Genomic DNA, 23820 nt, shown 5'->3' on the forward strand with positions numbered 1-23820 from the left:
GTCATTCGTGCACCCAAGTTAGTCGTTGAGTACACAATCGCAGACGCTCCTTTCTGTATTTCAGCGTCAAGGGTAACCGCAGCCATGGTCTCCGAGCTGATAGTCCGTGCTGCTGCAAACGTCGTCGAACTGTTCGTGCAGATGGTTGTTGTGTTGCAAACGTCCCCATCTGTTGATTGAGGGATCGAGACGTGGCTGCACGATCCGTTACAGCCATGCGGATAAGATGCCTGTCATTTCGACTGCTAGTGATACGAGGCCGTTGCGGCGTTCCGTATTACCCTCCTGAACCCACCGATTCCATATTCTGCTAACAGTCATTGGATCTCGACAAACGCGTGCAGCAATGTCGCGATACGATAAACCGCAATCGCGATAGGCTACAATCCGACCTTTATCAAAGTCGGAAACGTGATGGTACGCATTTCTCCGCCTTACACGAGGCATCAGAACAACGTTTCAAAAGGCAACGCCGGTCAACTACTGTTTTTGTATGAAAATCGGTTGGAAACTTTCCTCATGTCAGCACTTGGAGGTGTAGCCACCTGCGCCAAAGTTGCGTGAATGCTGTGAAAAGCTAATCATTTGCATATGACAGCATCTTCTTCTTGTCGGTTAAATTTCGCGTCTGTAGCACGTCATCTCCGTGGTGCAGCAGTTTTAATGGCCAGTAGTGTACCACGTTAGTTCCGCCACAGTTCTCCGCCTGTCCTGTTTTACCTGCCTGCCCAGCCTACAACGTCCGTCATCTGTAATGAGGGGTGGCCGCTCAACCCCACGACGTCTGTATGTGTGTTCGCCTCTGTTTCGCCACGCGTTGAAGACACTCACCACAACACTCCTCGAACACCCTACAAGTCGTGCAGTTTCCGAAATTCCCGTGCCGAGCCTGCGAGCCATCACCCTCGGTTGAGCTCAGATAGATCGTGCGCCTCCCCGTTCTACACACGGACAGCACACTCACTGAAGCTACATGAACAGTGCGTGTATCTGACTAGCAGGCATTCCTCGCATACGCACAATTAAATTTGTACGGAACCCTCCGTGTGCCAGTCTTACATACGTCTCGCCAATGCCTTATTATTTGCGATCAATTATCACTTCCCTCACGGTTAGTGCGTCACTTAGATGAACAGGTAACATCCACATCTGACTACCGTATGATAAAACGTTTCTTTGAAAGATGGAAGTTACCTGATGGCAGTATTACTTTTTTTCAGTCCTCTGGCTGGTTTGACGCGCTCCATCTGTGCCAATCTTCAATTTGCACTAACCTCACAGTATAACTTGCATCCAAGGTCTTCACTTGTTTATTGGATGTATTCCAGTCTCTGTTAGAGTTATTACTACGTACAGTAGGCACTAGTACCATGGGAGCTATTAATTCTTAACACACATCCAGTCGTCCTGTCACTTCTCCTTGCCAATGTTTTCCATGTACTCGCCTCGTCGCCGATTTTGCAGAGAACTTCTTCACTTCTTATTCATTTAGTTTCTTGCAACACCACATTTCAGACGCTACAAGTCGCTTCTTTTCCGGCTTTCTAACAGTTCATGTTTCACCATCATAAAGGATCTGCTCCAAACGTACTTTCTCAGAAATTTCTTCCTCAATTTAAGAGCGATGTTTGATACTAGCTGATTTCCTTGGTTCAGGAACGCTTCTGTGCCTGTGCTAGTCGCTTTCTGTGTTCGTCCTGCTTCCTTTACGTCGCGTTATATTGCTTCCAAGGTAGCAGAAATTCTTTATTACGAGGGCAGTTCAATAAGTAATGCAACACATTTTTTTTCTCGGCCAATTTTGGTTGAAAAAACCGGAAATTTCTTGTGGAATATTTTCAAACATTCCCGCTTCGTCTCGTATAGTTTCATTGACTTCCGACAGGTGGCAGCGCTGTACGGAGCTGTTAAAATGGCGTCTATAACGGATGTGCGTTGCAAACAACGGGCAATGATCGAGTTTCTTTTGGCGGAAAACCAGGGCATCTCAGATATTCATAGGCGCTTGCAGAATGTCTACGGTGATCTGGCAGTGGACAAAAGCACGGTGAGTCGTTGGGCAAAGCGTGTGTCATCATCGCCGCAAGGTCAAGCAAGACTGTCTGATCTCCCGCGTGCGGACCGGCCGTGCACAGCTGTGACTCCTGCAATGGCGGAGCGTGCGAACACACTCGTTCGAGATGATCGACGGATCACCATCAAACAACTCATTGCTCAACTTGACATCTCTGTTGGCAGTGCTGTCACAATTGTTCACCAGTTGGGATATTCAAAGGTTTGTTCCCGCTGGGTCCCTCGTTGTCAAACCGAACACCATAAAGAGCAAAGGAAAAACCATCTGTGCGGAATTGCTCGTCATGTGGCTGAGGGTGACAATTTCTTGTCAAAGATTGTTACAGGCGATGAAACATGGGTTCATCACTTCGAACCTGAAACAAAACGGCAATCAATGGAGTGGCGCCACACCCACTCCCCTACCAAGAAAAAGTTTAAAGCCATACCCTCAGCCGGTAAAGTCATTGTTACAGTCTTCTGGGACGCTGAAGGGGTTATTCTGTTCGATGTCCTTCCCCATGGTCAAACGATCAACTCTGAAGTGTATTGTGCTACTCTTCAGAAATTGAAGAAACGACTTCAGCGTGTTCGTAGGCACAAAAATCTGAACGAACTTCTCCTTCTTCATGACAACGCAAGACCTCACACAAGTCTTCGCACCCGAGAGGAGCTCACAAAACTTCAGTGGACTGTTCTTCCTCATGCACCCTACAGCCCCGATCTCGCACAGTCGAATTTCCATATGTTTGGCCCAATGAAGGACGCAATCCGTGGGAGGCACTACGCGGATGATGAAGAAGTTATTGATGCAGTACGACGTTGGCTCCGACATCGACCAGTGGAATGGTACCGTGCAGGCATACAGGCCCTCATTTCAAGGTGGCGTAAGGCCGTAGCATTGAATGGAGATTACGTTGAAAAATAGTGTTGTGTAGCTAAAAGATTGGGGAATAACCTGGTGTATTTCAACGCTGAATAAAACAACCCCTGTTTCAGAAAAAAATGTGTTGCATTACTTATTGAACTGCCCTCGTATGTAGTACAATCCAGATTGCTGCTATAGTAGCTTAGTATTATTATTGTGATGGATTGCAATATGCGAGTTACATAATATTTTTTATGTTATTATAATGCTACATAATCTTATTTTTTTTAATCTGGTATTTACGTTCATATATCATCAGTGGTCGTTATCATTCTGTGTTCTATTACAACGTTGTGAAGGTGCACGAGTCTTACGCTGTAACCTGTTTCGTGCTTTGCTGCTGTTGCTAGTCGTCCTTCCTCGTAATTTTTATAATTTGACGTTTTGTCATCAGATCTCACAGACTGAATTAGATACGTTACGGTACAATATGTGATCAAAAGTATCCGGACACCTGGCTGAAAATGACGTACAATTTCGTGGCGCCCTCGATGTCGGTCGGTGAGGCCTGACACGAGGTCGGCGTTCCAAAACATCCCAAAGGTGTTCTGTAGGGCCGCGCGGGACCAGCCGAGCAGTCTAGGGCGCTGTAGTTATGGTCTGTGCGGCTGGTCCCGGCGGGGGTTCGAGTCCTCCCTCGGGTATTGGGGTGTGTGATTGTCCTTAGGATAATTTGGGTTAAGTAGTGTGTAAGCTTAGGGACTGATGACCTTAGCAGTTAAGTTCCTTAAGATTTCACACACATTTTAACACTTTTTTTGTTCTATAGGATTCCGGTCAGGACTCTGTGCAGGCCAGTCCATTACAGGGGTATTATTGTCGTGTAACCACTCCGCCACAGGCCGTGCATTATTAACAGGTGCTCGATCGTGTTAAAAGATGCTATCGCCACCCCAAATTGTTCTTCAATAGTGGGAAGCAAGAAGATGCTTAAAACATCAATGTAAGCCTGTGTTGTGATAGTGCCACGCCAAACAACAAGAGGTGCAAACCCCTTCCATGAAAAACACGACCACACCATAACACCACCGCCTCCGAATTTTACTGCTGGCACTACACACGTTGGCAGATGATGCTCACCGGGCATTCGCCATACCCACACCCTGCCATCGGATCGCCACATTGTGTACCGTGATTCGTCACTCCACGCAACGTTTTTCCACTTTTCAATCGTCCAATGTTTACGCTCCTTACACCAAGTGAGGCGTCGTTTGGCATTTACCTACATGATGTGTGGCTTATGAGCAGCCGCTCGACCATGAAATCCAAGTTTTCTCAGTCCTGCCTGTCATACTACTTGTAGCAGTTTGGAATTCCTGTGTGATGGTCTGGATAGATGTCTGCCTATTACACATTACGACCCTCTTCTACCGTCGGCAATCTCTGTCAGTCAACAGACGAGGTCTGCCTGTACGCTTTTGTACTGTACGTGTCCCATCACGTGTCCATTTCACTATCACAGCGGAAACAGTGGACGTAGGGATGTTTAGCAGTTTGGAAATTTTGCGTACACACGTATGGCACAAGTGACACCAAACAAGCTGACCTCGTTCGAACTCCGTGAGTTCCGCGGAGTGCCCCTTTCTGCTCTCTCACGATGTCTAATGAGTACTGAGGTCTCTGATATGGAGTACCTGGCAGTAGGTGACAGCACAATGCACCTAATATGAAAAACGTATTTTTTGGGGGATGTCCGGATACTTTTGATCACATAGTGAATATAGCACAACAAAACGACTTCAATCTAAAATAGTAATACTACTACACAAACGAAATGGCGCACCCGGCAACCAAAAATTCAGAAGGACATAAAGTACTCCAGACAAACACAAACAATCTAAAGCAACGTACACATCTGTAACATATTTAGGTAGAAAACCGAACAAATGAAACGCAGCAAGGAAGAACGCAAGTAACCAATCTGCACGTAAAACCAACAACAATATGCGCCTTACACTTCACTCAGCATAAACGAAATTACTGATACACACAAACCTACGCATATACAAAGTCTAACGTCAGGATTTCAATAAATTTTACATATGACAAAAAAAATGGCTCTGAGCACTATGGGACTTAACTTCTGAGGTCATCAGTCCCCTAGAACTTAAAACTACTTAAACCTAACTAACCTAAGGACGTCACACACATCCACGCCCGAAGCAGGATTCGAACCTGCGACCGTAGCGGTCGCGCCGTTCCAGACTGAAGCGCCTAGAACCGCTCGGCCACCTCGGCCGGCTGACATATGACAGACAAGGAGTAACTTCGGTAGTCGAGAGCACACGAGAATTAGCGAAACTACTCTATCTACATTCGTCAACCATTTAAACAATGATAACCACAACGCAGAACGAACCTAAAGGCTTAACAATGAACGTTCTTAAAGAGACAGAAATCTGCATACACACAATGCATGCCCTGATGAAATGTTAAATGAAAAAAAATCGATTTCAAACATAAACTTTTCATACCAAAATTTATTGAATTGCTAACGGAAGATAATGGATAAACACAAACAGCTAGCCACAGACGCATCGATTATAAAGAACATTCATACAGCACAGAATGATATTATCACCACATCTTTGCCCAACTGTACGACTGTCGATTCCTCCGTTCATCTGGTTTGTGGTTCCCAGTTTTGGTATAAGTTCATCGGTTATCTTATTCCTGCTACTTCTCATTACTCTCATCTTACTTCGGTTTACACTCAGTCGATACTGTCTGCTCATTTACTGTTCATTCCAATAGCATGAGCTACAATTCTTCCTCAGTTTCACTCAGGAATGCAACATTCTCAGTGAATCTTAACATTGATACATTTTCACCCTGAATTATTTTTCCGCTTGCTAACCTCTCTCGTAATTCCGTTACCGTTTCTTCAATGTATGGATTAAACGGCAGCTGCCTCATACTCTTTCTAATCTGAGCACTTTGTTCTTGGTCTTCTATTCATATTTTTTCCTCTTGCTTCTTGTACACATTATCATTATCCATCTTTCACTGTGATTTGCAGATATTTTCCTGAAAATTTCGAACATCTTGTTCCATTTTACGTTATCGAACGCTTTCTCTAGGTCGAAAAATCTTATAAAAGATAGATTTGCGGAAAACTGTCTCAGCCTGGAAGATTGTTTCCACTACGTATCATTCACTTTGCACTGGATTGACAGACTTCCCAGCAGATTAAAACTGTGTGCCGTGCAGAATCGGGACTGGAACCGAGAACATTCTCGAAAGTCTTGGAAACACTGGGACCGATATCTTACGAGTCTTAATGCCCATAATAGGCAAAAATCGTAGAGATTTTAGATTTTTGAAATGGGTGAACTGTCTACGGTGTGCGACGCTTAAATCCATACAAATTTCAATTTGAATTTCCGGCCACATCGAAGTTCCGCCGGAGGATTCGATTGGCGTTCTTGAAAGCCATAGGCATCCAGTACACTGTCAGAACCTCAAAATGGCCGAGATGTTACCGACAAGCGCGGAGTACAAACGAAGAGCCGCGATTATCGAATGTTTTCGCTCTGGGCGTTCGCCCACTGAAATAGTTCGATTCTTCGGGTACCCGAGATCAGCTGTTTACGATATAACGGCCAGGTATAATGCTTCGGAGAAGTGTGGGAAAGGTTCCGCTAATTCGGCGAGGGAACTTCTTTCGAGGAAACGCGTTACACGAACTGAGGCAGTCACCGAAAAGGCTCAGGCGCTGGTTTCGGAGGACCCGGGGCAATCGCTGAGGGAACTGGCGTCTGTGTTGAATGTCAGCGGGCGAACAATGCGTCGGATGGCAGGAGGAGGACCTCATGTGAGCCATTTAGTCCAAAACTGAGGAAACGTTAGCGACAGCCCCGGACATTTGCACAAGCCCCGCCCATTTACCCCCCTCCACACTTACCGCCCCGTCACACCAACCAAGAGCGCATCAAAATGATCTTTGGTATTCCCCATGTGGCATTTGCTTCTTCTAAGTGTTTCTCCGTGTTTGCGTTTTCCGAGTTTCACAGCGTTTTTAGTGATTTGCAGAGTGAGCGTTTGTTTATTCGCCCTTTCTCACAGTGTGTTCGCCGTTTCTCGCAGTGTGAGCGTTTGTTCGTCGCATTTTGTTGAGTGAGAATTTGCTTGTTCCCCGCTATTTGCAGTCCACGTGTTTTTGTTCGTCGTTTTTTGTCTTACCGCGATTGTTCATACTAGCAGTGTTGTGCTGTTAGTACTTCTTAGCAGTTTGTGTAATTAAAAGTATTTAAAATGAGTAGTTTTAAGTGTGAAATTTGTGGAAATGTAACTTTTATGAGGTAATCAGAAGCAAACCAAGACATCAACTTTAACTTGTTTATGAACAACATTGACTTGAGACAATCCAGATAATGGAGAGCATCCTTGGCGATACAACCAATTAATATTTCCCAGCAGAATTTCTTACACTACGCGAGGTGACGGAAATTTGCGCTCACTGCAGTTAACAAATATCAGATTTTTTGATATACTGCAGATGAAAGCTCATGAAATAAAAAAGACAGTGTGGATACCATTTTTATTTTTCTTTCTTATTGATGATTTTTCAACTCGCGTATTCAATGTACATATTTCTAATTCTTTTCACAATGGTACCGGAAAAACTGTATTTTGTACTAACTACTGATTTTCTCCCTTGTTATGAGTGGCATATCTGTGATACGAACCACTTTGATGTTGGAACATTGGCGGAGCTTAGAATATGGATTGAGGGGGGTGAATGGGCGGGACTTGTGCACCGTCCGGGGTGTCGCTAATTTTACGTCAAAATTGGCTCTCGGATAATGTTCACATGTTCTGGTCAAAGGAATTCCGGGTCCCGAATAGCCCGGATTTGAACCCCCTCCGCTACTGTGGTTGGAGCGTAGTCGAGAGAGTTATCAGTAAGGCGAGTCACTCTAATGTCGCATCTCTAAACACCGCTGTCGAAGCAGCAATAGCCAATATGGACAGCGCTGTTTTAAAGAGTGCGTGCGATCGCTTCAGGACAAGATTGGAAGCGGTCATTGCGGCTGTAGGAGATTACGTGGAATAATGCTACTCCTGAAAGGTACCGCTACTCATATGCAAAAGGATTTTCATTTGTATTTCATTTTAATAATTTGCTTTTTAAAAAAAGTTTCATTTGCCCGGAATTAAGCACCCCACCCTGTATACAGCGTGAACATGAATAAAACCGACAAACTGCAGGGATGGATTCCTGACTGAAAGTGGAGAAGAGGTCCCGTGATCACGTGTCCGAAAATGCGTCGTTACCACGCCACGGTAGATGACGCTGACGAATGACAGTTCCCCTGACCCCGTGCCGTGTGTTCGTCGTGTGTTGCAGGCTGTGTGACTGACGCAGCGTACTGTAGGCAGTGGAATGGCGCGGTATTCGTGTCGGGAACAAGACAAAGTGGTGTCTGTGTGCGGCCAAGTAGATGGAAACGGTCAAGGCAGCACGGCTATACCAAAAGAAGTACCCTCATACCCTCGCAGACACCTACGACGTCGCACATTATTTCAAGCCCTTTATGGGCGTCTGTATGCCGTACTGCTCAACAAATGATTCAAATGGCTCTAAGTACCATATGACCAAACATCTGAGGTCATCAGTCCCCTTGAACTTAGAACTACTTAAACCTAACTAACCTAAGGACATCACACACATCCATGCCCGAGGCAGGATTCGAACCTTCGACCGTAGCGGTCGCGCGGTTTCAGACTGTAGCGCCTAGAACCACTCGGCCACGAGGAACTTAGCAGGGAAGGCGTTGTTTTCCTGCTTCTCGGTAACGCCGTAAGGTAGCTGGAGAGAAGGGTATAGATGTGCTGCTGGGGTAATGAGACATCTCTTAAGGAGCAGACATGTACACCAACGATGAAAAGTTAGATATGCTTCTAGTGTACTGAGACGTGGTACTTATGGAAAGGCAGATTTCGGTGTCGATGTGACCTTGCTCAGTTACCGTTGCTTGCTCATATTAAAAAAAAAAAATCACGTACACTTCATTTGGAACCAACTGCATATAAGGTTGACAATAAGGAACCACTATCAAATTTGACTTTTAAGACAATAATTAAAAATTCTTTCGACAAATTACATTCACGGCTGACCAGAAATTCAAATTATTTGTCGGCTGAAGGCCCCAATAGTAATAACCCAAAAAACAAACTTCCTGGCAGATTCATATGAGGGCACACTCCGCTGTAGAGTGAAAATTTCATTCTAGAACCCAAAAAGCAATTTGACGGCTGAAGGCCTAGATAGCAAATTCTTACTAAAATATTATTTTAAAAAGGACAATCATATTAAGAGACAATATCTAATTAAAAATTCTTAAGACAAATTGCATTCACGGCTGAAAGCCTTACTGACATTCATCACAATCCGATCAAATCAAGAGAGAAGTGGGCCTCAGACAGTGCTCCAAGGATCGACCTGGTAAAGTCGCTCAACTTCGTAAACGATGAGACAGGCAGCCAAGAGTTGTATTCACTTAACCGGGTGGCAACTCAAAACTAGTGACAGTTTAAACGCCGGCCAACACTCTTGCAACATCTACCTAACATCTGATAACCCAGGCAAGGCGGAACCTGCGGACAGCACTGCGTCTTCTGAATCTGGAGTTCAGAACATCCAGAAGCAGAAGGAACCACTACGACCAAAGTAGTCCAAAAGAAACAAAATATCCGAACTACAATCAAGGAAGCTGTCGAACTACATGCCTTACCGCACAGCAGTGGCAATGCGAGGAAAGGTACATCGCCGCGAAAATACGCTAACCTCCAGGGCAGGTAACTGGGGCCTTAGCGGCCATTAGGCAGACAAATACCGCTGGTTGAACTTCACCAGTAATAACACAAGGAATTCAATGATTAATAATAAAAGGTGGAGGAAGGCTAATTAATTTCGCCAACTTCAAACACTCCACTCATTGTTCTTCGTCTCAGCGACGACAAACGGCGTGATCTCAAAATAGTGGAGGTTTCACTACCGGGTTCATGTTCACTCAACTCAAATGTCCTGGGTCTGGTGGAGAACGAGGTTGTCGCCTTCGCAACTACAGCCCCCTCCATCCGGCAGTGCCTGTGTGCCACCAGCGGTCCCAGCATGCCCTCCAACTGTCAGACCTCACTGCTGCTCCGTCCCAACTGAACTACCCAACACACTCCGACCCGGAAAACACTTGACGTCCCTCCAAAGATAGTACCACCGTACTAGGTATTGATAAACGCTGCTGCTGCCATTCGCGGACAGACAATGCTAGCAAAAGTCGTGGCGCCAGTAAACACAAGAAGAAAACGAGACGTCACTATCCCTATTACACGATGCCAACCTACCACCGGCACCAACGAGAGCCGCAACACAGCTCGTGATGACGGCAGAAGAAATGCTTTTAGAGCAATAAAACGATACGGAGAGCTGTATCCTGATCAGGAGCATCCTGCGCACCAGATTCTTGCAGATATTTGCAAGAAACTACTTGAACCGGGATCATGGAACACCATACACAGGACAAAGCAGAAAACTGCAACTAGCGAGGTACATGAAGAGGGCGTTCTAGCGTTGGCGCATAACGACCCTACTGTTTTGTTGCGACGTATCGCCTCGGAATGTGGTATAAGTCAGAGAAGTGTGCTACGCATATTGCACCGGCATAGATTTCACCCATTTCACCTCTCATTACATCAAGAACTCTCCGGTGCGGATTTCGAACGGCGCCAGGAATTTTGCCGGTTTGCTCTGCAGCGCCAACGATATGATCCAACGTTTTTTCAATGCGTGCTTTTTACTGATGAAGCGACTTTCACCAATGTGAATTTGCATAATATGCATTACTGGTCAATAGAGAACGCTCATTGGCATCAGCAACCGTTGAGTGTTAACGTGTGTGGTGCGGCATCGTCGGAAATGTCATTGTGGGGCCGTACGTCATTCCGGGTATACTAAACGGCAATAACTGTGCGCAGTTCCTGCGAAACGTTCTGCCCGTTTTTCTGGAAGAGGTACCACTAACTACGCGTCAGTGCATGTGGTTTCTACATGACGGCTGTTCAGCTCAGTCTTCTCGTGTGGCTACAGAGCTGTTAAATGAAAAGTTCCCGGGCTGTTGGATAGGACGACGTGCTGAAGTGAAGTGGCCAGCCCAGTCTCCTGATTTGACCCCTCTTGATTTTTTTTCTGTGGGGACCAATCAAACATAAAGTGTAAGCTCAAACTACGCCAGACGATATGAAGCAACGTATCATCGAAGCGTGCGGTGATATCTCACGCGATACCCTCGCAACCATTCACAAATCATTCGAATTGCGACTACAAATATGCATTGCAGCAGAGGGGAAGCATTTTGAGCACATGCTTCAGTAAAGATTTGTATCATGTACCGTATGTATTTTACATCTTGTGTGTATATGCTCCGTATTGTGATCAATATTAAATATTTTCAAATAAAAAACAAATATGTACGAAATAATTGTGACCAATAAGGGCCTCCTCATTTAAATTTGTATTTCTGTTACTTAAAATGTATTAACATCTTGTAGTCTTTTAATACCGTATGTTGCCTACTATTTTGGTGTCACAGTTGTCAAATAACTGAATAATATTTGCGGGACATCATCAGTTAATTTTTGCGCAAAATATCGCAGTATGTATGACTATTGTCGGGTAAATGGGCGTGTCTGTGTAAGGACGGACTTGCGACGTTTACCATGTGCTCTACACAACAGGCAAGGTCGCATTGGACAACGCCGCATCGAAGGACGAACACGATACGATAACATATCTGTGTCTCAAAAACTATTCGCCTAAATATTATGATATACACATATTTGAAACCGTCTTTTTAAGAACATCATGTTACGCTAAAATTTAACATAGGGTTCCATTTAAAAAAAACCAAAGATGGCCTCATATCTCTGTAATAAAAAAAAGTAGCACAAACATGAAATATGATGCATTCAAGTATCCCTTGTCCCTGCAATTCACTGTCCAAACGGCACCTTTGTATCTATTACGGTTGGGGAAATATATATACTGTTACTTGCACATGGCTAACGTATTTTTTTATTCGGAGAAATAAATGAATAAGTTAAGCATCGATGGTCCCTGGCGCAACAACTGATTTTGGTCGACTTCAGTGAAATTCTTCTCTGATGGCCTCGCGACAACGAACAAATTCTTCAGACCGACTGTTACTTGTTTCATCAGTTTTGTCAAAAGCTGAACGGAGTGATTATAATCACAGCTGTTGAATCAGGCCTCTGTGAAAACCACAATAAAAAAGTCAATCGACTACCTTCACATTTCCCTTCTCTTTCACAACACTGTTTCTACAAACGCTCACTGTAAACAAACCACTTTGCCAGTTTCTCAGCTGCCATTGTTTCAACACTAACAAATGAGAAATTGTGAAACAATAATACTTCCACACACCGTCCAATCGTGGTTCGTGGAAACTTCAATGATCGCCCACGTAGCGCTGGTTCCACGAGCTCTAGCACCATAGGCCGGCCGGGGTGGCCGAGCGGATCAAGGCGCTACAGTCTAGAACCGTGTGACCGCTACGGTCGCAGGTTCGAATCCTGCCTCGGGCATGGATGTCTGTGATGTCCTTAGGTTAGTTAGGTTTAAGTAGTTCTAAGTTGTAGGGGACTGATGACGTCAGCAGTTAAGTCCCATAATGCTCAAAGCCATTTCTGGCACCCTGTTGACCGCAGTACTGGAATATCTTCGTTAATGAATGTGTGCCGAATGATTTTCGAACCGGTTTGACAGCTTCTAAGCAAACGAAACACTAGAGCAGCTGGCAATCTTATCTCGTAAGTGCTCGGTGAAGGAAACCTACCATACTAGAGTACAACACAGGCTTTATCATGTTTACCGAGAGCACTGAAAAACGTCAGTAGATTTTGCTTTCTCCTGAACGTCAAAACAGAGGGCTTCCAGATGTATGTTCCTATTTATCTCAGTACGTACTTGTCCTCCCTATAGCCAATTATACATGGGGTAGCAGTAGAAGTTACTTAGTTCGTTAGTCCTTGTTCCATAGGTCATATTTGCAATAAACATAATGTTGTGAAACAGAGCAAACAAAACCACACACACGCGCACACACACACACACACACACACACACACACACACACACACACCAGACCTGTTTATCATCTACATATGCAGGGAGAACCAGTGCCCCACCGACAAGCTTTCAGAGGTGATAGTATGCACCATACAAGAAAAAAATGTCAGTAAACACAGCCTCTAAAATTCATACATTAAGATCTATGAGCACTTGTGTGAAACACGTCTTTTACTGCAAGCTCTTTGCTTTCGATATTTTGGGAGGAGGTAGTATGGAGCAAAGCAACAAGAAAATCCAGTGAACATGGGCTATAAAATGCTTACGTTGGGAGCTATGAGCACTTGTACGATAGAAGTGCTGTGTTTCGCAGTAGCGAACAAGAACAAATGTTCACAGCTCTTTAATGTATGCGTTTTAGAGTCGACGTTCAGAAGATATTTTTTCCCCTGTTTTGGTGGAAGTAACCGATGAGCAAAGTTCGTAAGAGTTTTCCTGAAACTCCCTATGAGTCATCGGCAGATATCTGCAATTCGCTTTTGCAAGGTGTAGCTGGAGTCAGCCCACACTCTCCACCTCTTTCACGCGACGCCAAGTCCCGACGGAAAGCGTCGGTTTCTTTCCACTTGCAAACAGAACTGGTTTTAAAATGGAATTCTGCTTGCGCATTCGGTAGAGCGGTAACAACTTAGTGTAGTGCGATAATCGTTTTACCGACGTGTGATAACAGGGACAGTAAAATAAGAAGAACAGCCAGTACTGCAGCAGCAACATCGCTGCTCACTCGTTGCTGCAGTCGCACTACACAAAGTTGCTACCACTCTACCGAACGCGCACGCAGAATTCCACATTCAAAGTCAATTCATTTGTAATGTGAATGAAAGTGATGCTTTGCATCGACACTAGACGTCCCGTGAAAGAGATGGCGACTCCAACTACACACACACTATATATATATATATATAAACTACTGGCCATTAAAACTGCTACACCAGGAAGATGACGTGTTACAGACGTGAAATTTAACAGACAGAAAAAAGATGCTGCGATATGCAAATGATTAGCTTTTCAGAGCATTCACACAAGGTTGGCGCCGGTGGCGACACCTACAAAGTGCTGACATGAGGAAAGTTTGCAACCGATTTCTCATACACAAACAGCAGTTGACCGGCGTTGCCTGATGAAACGTTGTTGTGATGCCTCGTTTACGGAAGAGAAATGCGTACCATCACGTTTCCGACTTTGTTAAAGGTCGGATTGAAGCCTACCGCGATTGCGGTTTATCGTATCGCGACATTGCTCCTCGCGTTGGTCGAGATCCAATGACTGTTAGCAGAATATGGAATCGGTGGGTTCTGGAGGGTAATACGGAACGCCGTGCTTGATCCCAACGGCCTCGCATCACTAGCAGTCGAGATGACAGGCATCTTATCCGCATGGGTGTAACGGATCGTGCAGCCACGACTCGATCCCTGAGTCAACACATGGGGACGTTTGCAAGACAACAACCATCTGCACGAACAGTTCGACGACGTTTGCAGCAGCGTGGACTATCAGCCTGGAGACCGTGGCTGCAGTTCCCCTTGACGCTGCATCACAGACAGGAGCGCCTGCGATGGTGTACTGAACTACGAAGCTGTGTGCAGGAATGACAAAACGTCATTTTTTCGGATGAATGCAGGTTCTGTTTACAGCATCATGATGGTCGCATACGTATTTGGCGACATAGCGGCGAACGGGCATTGGAACCGTGTATTCGTCATCGCCATACTGGCGTATCACCCGGCGTGATGGTGTGGGATGCCAATGGTTACACGTCTCGGTCACCTCTTGTTCGCATCGACGGCACTTTGAACAGTGGACGTTACATTTCAGATATGTTACGACCCGTGGCTCTACCCTTCATTCGATTCCTGCGAAACCCTACATTTCAGCAGGATAATGCACGACCACATGTTGCAGGTCCTGTATGGGCCTTTCTGGATACAGAAAATGTTCGACTGCTGTCCTGGCCAGCACAATCTCCAGATCTCTCTCCAATTGAAAACGACTGGTCAATCGTGGGCGAGCAACTGGATCGTCACAATACGCCAGTCACTACTCTTGATGAACTGTGGTATCGTGTAGAAGCTGCATGGGCAACTGTACCTGTACACGCCATCCAAGCTCTGTTTGACTCAACGCCGAGGCGTATCAAGGCCGTTATTACGGCCAGAGGTGGTCGGTCTGGGTATTGATTTCTCAGGATCTATGCACCCAAATTGCGGGAAATGTAATCACATGTCAGTTCTAGTATAATATATTTGTCCAATGAATACCCGTTTATCATCGGCATTTCTTCTTGGTGTAACAATTTTAATGGCCAATAGTATATATATATATATATATATATATATATATATATATATTGTAGAAAAATTCTTGAATAGCATGTAGCCAAACACACATACACATGCACGCACGCAAACACACACACATATATATCACTGTCCAAACGTCATCTTTGTGTCTTTTACGGTTGGGGAGGTATGATTATACATACACACTCTTACTCGCACATGGCGAACATATTTTTTTATTCGGAAAAATAAATGAATAAGTTAAGCATCGATGGTTCCTGGAGCAAGAACTGATTTAGGTCTACTTCATGGGAATTAGTATGTTTTGGTTTAGCGACGAATCCCGCTTTCATTTGGGTGGGTCCGTCGATACGCAAAACTGGCACATTTGGGGGGCTGAGACTCCGCATTTCGCGATCGAGGAGTCTCTTCAACCTCAACGGGTGACTGTGTGGTGTGCAGTGTCCAGTCACGGAATAATCGGTGCGATATTCCTTGACGGTACGATGGCTAACGGACGGTACGTGAATGTTTTGGACACTGATGTCGACAACATGTAGTTCATGCAAGGGGGAGCTTGAGCACATCGAAGTAGGAGAGTGTTTGATGTCCTGGAGGAGCACTCTGGGGACCGCATTCTGGTTCTGGGATGCTGAGAGGCCACTGGCATGGGCCTCGATTGGCCGCCATATTCTCCGGATCTGAACACATGCGACTCCTTTTTGTGGCGCTATATTAAAGTCAAGGTGTACATCAATAACCCCCAAAACCATTGTTCAGCTGGTAACAGCCATTCAGGAGGTCATGGACAGCATCGATGTTCCGACACTTTAGCGAGCGGGTTATGCAGAATTTCGCTACTCGTCAGCGCCACATTATCGCCAATGATGGCAGACGTGTCTAACACATCGTAACCAAAATCCGAGTGTCTGTAGAGACGTTTACATACTGAATGCACGCCTTAGTTCGTAAGTAATTTATGTTTTTTTCATATAGTTCAATAGTTGTCACCTTGTGTAACTTCGCCGAGCGTGGTAGCCGGGCAGTCTTGGCGCCTTGGTACGGTCCGCGCAGCTCGCCTTCTCGGAGGTTCGAGTCCTCCCTCGGGCATGGGTGTTTGTGTTGTTCGTAGCGTAATTTAGTTCAAGGTAGATTAAGTAGTATGTAAACCTAGGGACGTCAGCAGTTTGGTCTCATAGAACTTAACACAGATTTCCAATTTTGTATTGCTTCTGTGCACTTGACTGTACTCGCAATAAGTTTCGTAGACAGTATCCACACATGTCGCCAAATGCCCCTACGAGGTATTTCGTGGTACCACAAATATTTGCCGGCCGGAGTGGCCGAGCGGTTCTAGGCGCTACAGTTTGGAGCCGCGCGACTGCTACGGACGCAGGTTCGAATGCTGCCTCGGGCATGGGTGTGTGTGATGTCCTTAGGTTAGGTTTAAGTAGTTCTAAGTCTAGGGGACTGATGACCTCAGAAGTTGAGTCCCATAGTGCTCAGAGCCATTTGAACCATTGAGCCACAAATATTTCAAGAGGTAGGTCGTCATAAACTATGAGATGCAGATACAACTGCCGCAACGTTTAAAGTCGTTACTTCTTTTCTACTAACTCTGTTGTCAGCACATTTTGAAGACAGTATCCCCTGACTGTACCTAAAGAATTATATAACTGGTTCGAATCCTGCCTCGGGCATGGATGTTTGTGATGTCCTTAGGATAGTTAGGTTTAACTAGTTCTAAGTTCTAGGGGACTAATGACCTCAGCAGTTGAGTCCCATAGTGCTCAGAGCCATTTGAGCCAATTATATAACTGTATGACACATAGATTACGAGATACGACGTCATAAACATTGGGATGCCTGAAAAACTGCTACATCATGCTTGACGTTTACATTTATTACTCCTTCGCTACTAACTCTGCCCGGAACATATTTCGCAGGCACTATCCACACATTCCGCTGAATGAAATGGAGCACTGTATAATGCACAGTTCAAGAAATATAAGGTCATAAACACAGGCTCTAATGGCACTGACCACAATGGAACTTAACTTCTGAGGTCATCAGTTCCCTAGCACTTAGAACTACTTAAACCTAACGTAAGGACATCACACACATCCATGCCGAGACAGGATTCGAACCTGCGACCGTAGCGGTCCACTGGACTCGAATTCGGGGGGACGACGGTTCAATCCCACGTCCGGCCATCCTGATTTAGGTTTTCCGTGATTTCTCTAAATCGCTCCAGGCAAATGTCGGGATGGTTCCTTTCAAAGGGAACGGCCGACTTCCTTCTCCATCCTTCCCTAATCCGATGAGACCGATGACCTCGCTGTCTGGTCTCCTTCCCCAAACAACCCAACCCAACCCTTAGCGGTCGCGCGGTTTCAGACTGTAGCGCCTAGAACCGCTCGGCCACCTCGGTCGCCCATAAACACAGAGATGCGAAAAAAATTTCCGCATCATGAATGAAGTTTCAGTACATTTATTTTTTACTTGTAAGACATTCATACAGCCGAGTCAAATTAAGAAAATCCCTGACACTCGGCAGCGCTTTTGACAGCTGTGAACTGCGAAGTGCGAACCGCTGTAGGCGAAAACGGAAGCAAGATTTTAAACATGGCTGAAACAGCAACTGTTGAAATTCTTCACAGTAAATGATGACAGCCAAAACAGTTGCTGGATAAAGATTTGTTAAAATTCTTGACCACGGTTTCGGTATATCTAAATATACCTTCATTAGAAGTAAAATACACTAAAATTACATCCTGCAATGTAGATTAATAAAACTGACGACGCCTTTGGCACAATTGTTTTACTAATCTCCATTGCAGGACCTAATTTTAGTGTATTTTACTTCTGATGAAGGTATACTTAGATATACCGAAACCGTGGTCAAGAATTTAAATAAATCTTTATCTTGCAACTGTTTTGGCTGTCATAATTTACCGTGAAGAAAACGGAAGCCATCTTTAGAGTTACGAAGAGGCGTTGCCATAGAGACGTTGTAGACACGCGAAGCAGAAACTGTACGGGGTCGTGTTTCTTAATTTGGATACTGTGGTCGCAGATCTGTAAATTACATGTATTTCTTTGTACGACTGTTTCATAATTTCAAAAGTGTTTCCACGAATACATGGAAATGAAATTTTTTCGATGCTCCACTACAAAGACAGTCCATTTTTTCTTTGCGTTTCTAATACAAAATTGGTAAAATTAAATCCCAGGCGATGCCGGGTTTGTCAGCTAGTACACATACACACACACATTTTGTTTCCAGATCTGTCAATATGAGACAAGATGAGCAGCTTACGCTGTCTGGGATGTCGATGGTGAAGGGCCGGATGGACTCGTCCACCTGCTTGGGTTCTCCAGGTCCCCACCAGGCCTCTTCCAGCTTCCGCTGGTCGAACGACTCCTCTTCTGGAGCAGTTAGCCTCTTCCAGAAGTACACCGCCAGTATCACGGCCATCACCAACAGTAGCACCATCTTCAAAGGTCACGTGCACGGAAGCTTCTGGCGTGTACCTGCAACAAGTAGCAACAGCCGCTTGTACACTCTCCGTCTGAGAATTCAGCAGTTTCAACAGGCGCAACACTTCTACCGTGGCGTTATATTCTTTTAAAGAAAGAGCGAATAGAGCCAACTATAAAACAATGGTTAGACCATCCATCCTGGGAATCGAGAATTTGAACGGTTTTTGCTTGTTATCAATATTTCTGCTGGCAAGATATCAAAATATGTGAAACAAGTGGGTCTCTGAGACCGGGCGAAAAATTTTCAAGGTTAGTCATAGCGGAATGCTGCTATACTCCATCTGTTCTCCTTCAACTATCAACCTTGCAATGTTTTGCTGTCGGGTGCGTCATCACCTTCCTTGTTTGTTGTCGACACGTGTTACTGATAGGTGTTAGGGTCTCCTAGACCGTGCTTCGTTAAGGACGTTACTGTTTTCTTCAGTACGATACCGTTGTACAACACCCGTTCTCAGGAACATGTCAGTTTTAAAGTTCCCGAGTTTGATGAAATTTTTTATCGGTGTCCAGAGGAAGATGTCAGGGGTATAGATCAAGAAATAGACGGAAGAGACGACGATTTTACAATAGCTAGTGATCACAGTTCTGTATCGAACAAAAGCATCATTCCGGAGGAGAACAAAACAGTTGTGATGAGGCTCTGTCTGTTTCTGCAACAAAATACTTGGAAGTGTTAATTAAAATTAATCATTTTTGCAGACCTTTTTTGGGACAAGTTCAAACCCTGGAATTTAGTTTCACTTGGAAATTTTCTTGCTAAAGAGATAGTATAATTTTTCAGGATGTAAAATTCAATTCTCTAACAGTTCATTTATGTTAACCATTTAAAACAACCACAGAAAATTATGTGATTTTGTGTCATAAATAGCTGAATGCTGCAGGCTTTATTTAGTGCAATAAAATAAACAAGAAATATTTAAACAGTAATTAAACAATTGCGATAAAAATACGCCAGTTACATTGCTCTCTACATTGTTTTTATTGCGTATATCACAATGAGTTCATTCCGGCATGTTGCCATCGTCATGCGTTCTGTAAATACATTGTCAAAAAAATGGCTCTGAGCACTATGGGACTCAACTGCAGTGGTCATCAGTCCCCTACAACTTAGAACTACTTAAACCTAACTAACCTAAGGACATCACACACACCCATGCCCGAGGCAGGATTCGAACCTGCGACCGTAGCAGCAGCGCGGCTCCGGACTGGAGCGCCTACAACCGCACGGCCACCGCGGCCGGCTCATTGTCAATAGCCTTGATAATATGAACTATAGCTATGTTAGGAGAGGTATTACACATGACTGGTGTTTTTTCTTTACATGTAATATCGATGCCGGCAGATGCTGTCTTTGTTGGACTTCGTATTTACAAGTTGCTTGTATGTTCATTGTGGGCGTAATTCTACATCTGACATTTAGATATAAGATTAGTCAGTTTTTTGTCCTTTTTTTCCCTCTTGACAACTTGGATCAAAGGCATTACATATTTACATAGTTACCACCAGAAGTTGGTGATGTGTGAAAATTCGGTTATGTTTTGATTATTTTCTTAGGTTTATTCTAATTATGTTTTTTACATGACATGTCTTTTGATTGTTTTCGTGTAGAAGCGTACATTGTTTACACTGCCGAGGTACTTGATACATCACCTCGTTCCTGAGGGAAAAGAGTCTTAGCGGAGCGCAGACAGACAGTCAGATAACAAATAACAAAAAAAAGTATTTTTTCGTGTGGCACAATTACAGACCCCCCATGAACCATGGACCGTGCCGTTGGTGGGGAGGCTTGCGTGCCTCAGCGATACAGATAGCCGTACCGTAGGTGCAACCACAACGGAGGGGTATCTGTTGAGAGGCCAGACAAACGTGTGGTTCCTGAAGAGGGGCAGCAGCTTTTTCAGTAGTTGCAAGGGCAACAGTCTGGATGATTGACTGATCTGGCCTTGTAACAATAACCAAAACGGCCTTGCTGTGCTGGTACTGCTAACGGCTGAAAGCAAGGGGAAACTACAGCCGTAATTTTTCCCGAGGGCATGCAGCTTTACTGTATGATTAAATGATGATGGCGTCCTCTTGGGTAAAATATTCCGGAGGTAAAATAGTCCCCCATTCGGATCTCCGGGCGGGGACTACTCAAGAGGATGTCGTTATCAGGAGAAAGAAAACTGGCGTTCTACGGATCGGGGCGTGGAATGTCAGATCCCTTAATCGGGCAGGTAGGATAGAAAATTTAAAAAGGGAAATCGATAGGTTGAAGTTAGATATAGTGGGAATTAGTGAAGTTCGGTGGCAGGAGGAACAAGACTTTTGGTCAGGTGACTACAGAGTTATAAACACAAAATCAAATAGGGGTAATGCAGGAGTAGGTTTAATAATGAATAGGAAAATAGGAATGCGGGTAAGCTACTACAAACAGCATAGTGAACGCATTATTGTGGCCAAGATAGATACGAAGCCCACACCTACTACAGTAGTACAAGTTTATATGCCAACTGGCTCTGCAGATGACGAAGAAATTGAAGAAATGTATGATGAAATAAAAGAAATTATTCAGATTGTGAAGGGAGACGAAAATTTAATAGTCATGGGTGACTGGAATTCGAGTGTAGGAAAAGGGAGAGAAGGAAACATAGTAGGTGAATATGGATTGGGGCTAAGAAATGAAAGAGGAAGCCGCTTGGTAGAATTTTGCACAGAGCACAACATAATCATAACTAACACTTGGTTTAAGAATCATGAAAGAAGGTTGTATACATGGAAGAACCCTGGAGATACTAAAAGGTATCAGATAGATTATATAATGGTAAGACAGAGATTTAGGAACCAGGTTTTAAATTGTAAGACATTTCCAGGGGCAGATGTGGACTCTGACCATAATCTATTGGTTGTGACCTGTAGATTAAAACTGAAGAAACTGCAAAAAGGTGGTAATTTAAGGAGATGGGACCTGGATAAACTGAAAGAACCAGAGGTTGTACAGAGTTTCAGGGAGAGCATAAGGGAACAATTGACAGGAATGGGGGAAAGAAATACAGTAGAAGAAGAATGGGTAGCTTTGAGGGATGAAGTAGCGAAGGCAGCAGAGGATCAAGTAGGTAAAAAGACGAGGGTTAGTAGAAATCCTTGGGTAACAGAAGAAATATTGAATTTAATTGATGAAAGGAGAAAATATAAAAATGCAGTAAATGAAGCAGGCAAAAAGGAATACAAACGTCTAAAAAATGAGATCGACAGGAAGTGCAAAATGGCTAAGCAGGGATGGCTAGAGGACAAATGTAAGGATGTAGAGGCCTATCTCACTAGGGGTAAGATAGATACTGCCTACAGGAAAATTAACGAGACCTTTGGAGAGAAGAGAACCACTTGTATGAATATCAAGAGCTCAGATGGAAACCCAGTTCTAAGCAAAGAAGGGAAAGCAGAAAGGTGGAAGGAGTATATAGAGGGTCTATACAAGGGTGATGTACTTAAGGACAATATTATGGAAATGGAAGAGGATGTAGATGAAGATGAAATGGGAGATATGATACTGCGTGAAGAGTTTGACAGAGCACTGAAAGACCTGAGTCGAAACAAGGCCCCCGGAGTAGACAACATTCCATTGGAACTACTGACGGCCTTGGGAGAGCCAGTCCTGACAAAACTCTACCATCTGGTGAGCAAGATGTAAGAAACTGGCGAAATACCCTCAGACTTCAAAAAGAATATAATAATTCCAATCCCAAAGAAAGCAGGTGTTGACAGATGTGAAAATTACCGAACTATCAGTTTAATAAGTCACAGCTGCAAAATACTAACACGAATTCTTTACAGACGAATGGAAAAACTAGTAGAAGCCAACCTCGGGGAAGATCAGTTTGGATTCCGTAGAAACACTGGAACACGTGAGGCAATACTGACCTTACGACTTATCTTAGAAGAAAGATTAAGGAAAGGCAAACCTACGATTCTAGCATTTGTAGACTTAGAGAAAGCTTTTGACAATGTTGACTGGAATACTCTCTTTCAAATTCTAAAGGTGGCAGGTGTAAAATACAGGGAGCAAAAGGCTATTTATAATTTGTACAGAAACCAGATGGCAGTTATAAGAGTCGAGGGACATGAAAGGGAAGCAGTGGTTGGGAAGGGAGTAAGACAGGGTTGTAGCCTCTCCCCGATGTTGTTCAATCTGTATATTGAGCAAGCAGTAAAGGAAACAAAAGAAAAATTCGGAGTAGGTATTAAAATTCATGGAGAAGAAATAAAAACTTTGAGGTTCGCCGATGACATTGTAATTCTGTCAGAGACAGCAAAGGACTTGGAGGAGCAGTTGAATGGAATGGACAGTGTCTTGAAAGGAGGATATAAGATGAACATCAACAAAAGCAAAACGAGGATAATGGAATGTAGTCGAATTAAGTCGGGTGATGCTGAGGGAATTAGATTAGGAAATGAGGCACTTAAAGTAGTAAAGGAGTTTTGCTATTTGTGGAGCATAATAACTGATGATGGTCGAAGTAGAGAGGATATAAAATGTAGGCTGGCAATGGCAAGGAAAGCGTTTCTGAAGAAGAGAAATTTGTTAACATCGAGTATTGATTTAAGTGTCAGGAAGTCATTTCTGAAAGTATTCGTATGGAGTGTGGCCATGTATGGAAGTGAAACATGGACGATAAATAGTTTGGACAAGAAGAGAATAGAAGCTTTCGAAATGTGGTGCTACAGAAGGATGCTGAAGATTAGATGGGTAGATCACATAACTAATGAGGAAGTATTGAATAGGATTGGGGAGAAGAGAAGTTTGTGGCACAACTTGACCAGAAGAAGGGATCGGTTGGTAGGACATGTTCTGAGGCATCAAGGGATCACCAATTTAGTATTGGAGGGCAGCG

The 23820-nt window shown here is 44.2% G+C and overlaps 1 protein-coding gene across 1 annotated transcript in view; it reads right to left on the bottom strand.

The window, feature by feature from the left end:
* The window catches only part of LOC124718847 (juvenile hormone epoxide hydrolase 1-like), a 95424-nt gene that overhangs the window by 45104 nt on the left and 26500 nt on the right, over positions 1–23820 (bottom strand). Inside the window, exon 2 of the mRNA XM_047244471.1 lies at positions 18726–18940. Coding sequence (XP_047100427.1) covers positions 18726–18902 — 177 coding nt within the window. The 5' untranslated portion in view covers positions 18903–18940. The remainder of the gene's footprint in view (positions 1–18725; positions 18941–23820) is intronic.

This window comes from Schistocerca piceifrons, chromosome 10 (assembly GCF_021461385.2).
Source record: "Schistocerca piceifrons isolate TAMUIC-IGC-003096 chromosome 10, iqSchPice1.1, whole genome shotgun sequence".
Lineage (NCBI taxonomy): Eukaryota > Metazoa > Arthropoda > Insecta > Orthoptera > Acrididae > Schistocerca > Schistocerca piceifrons.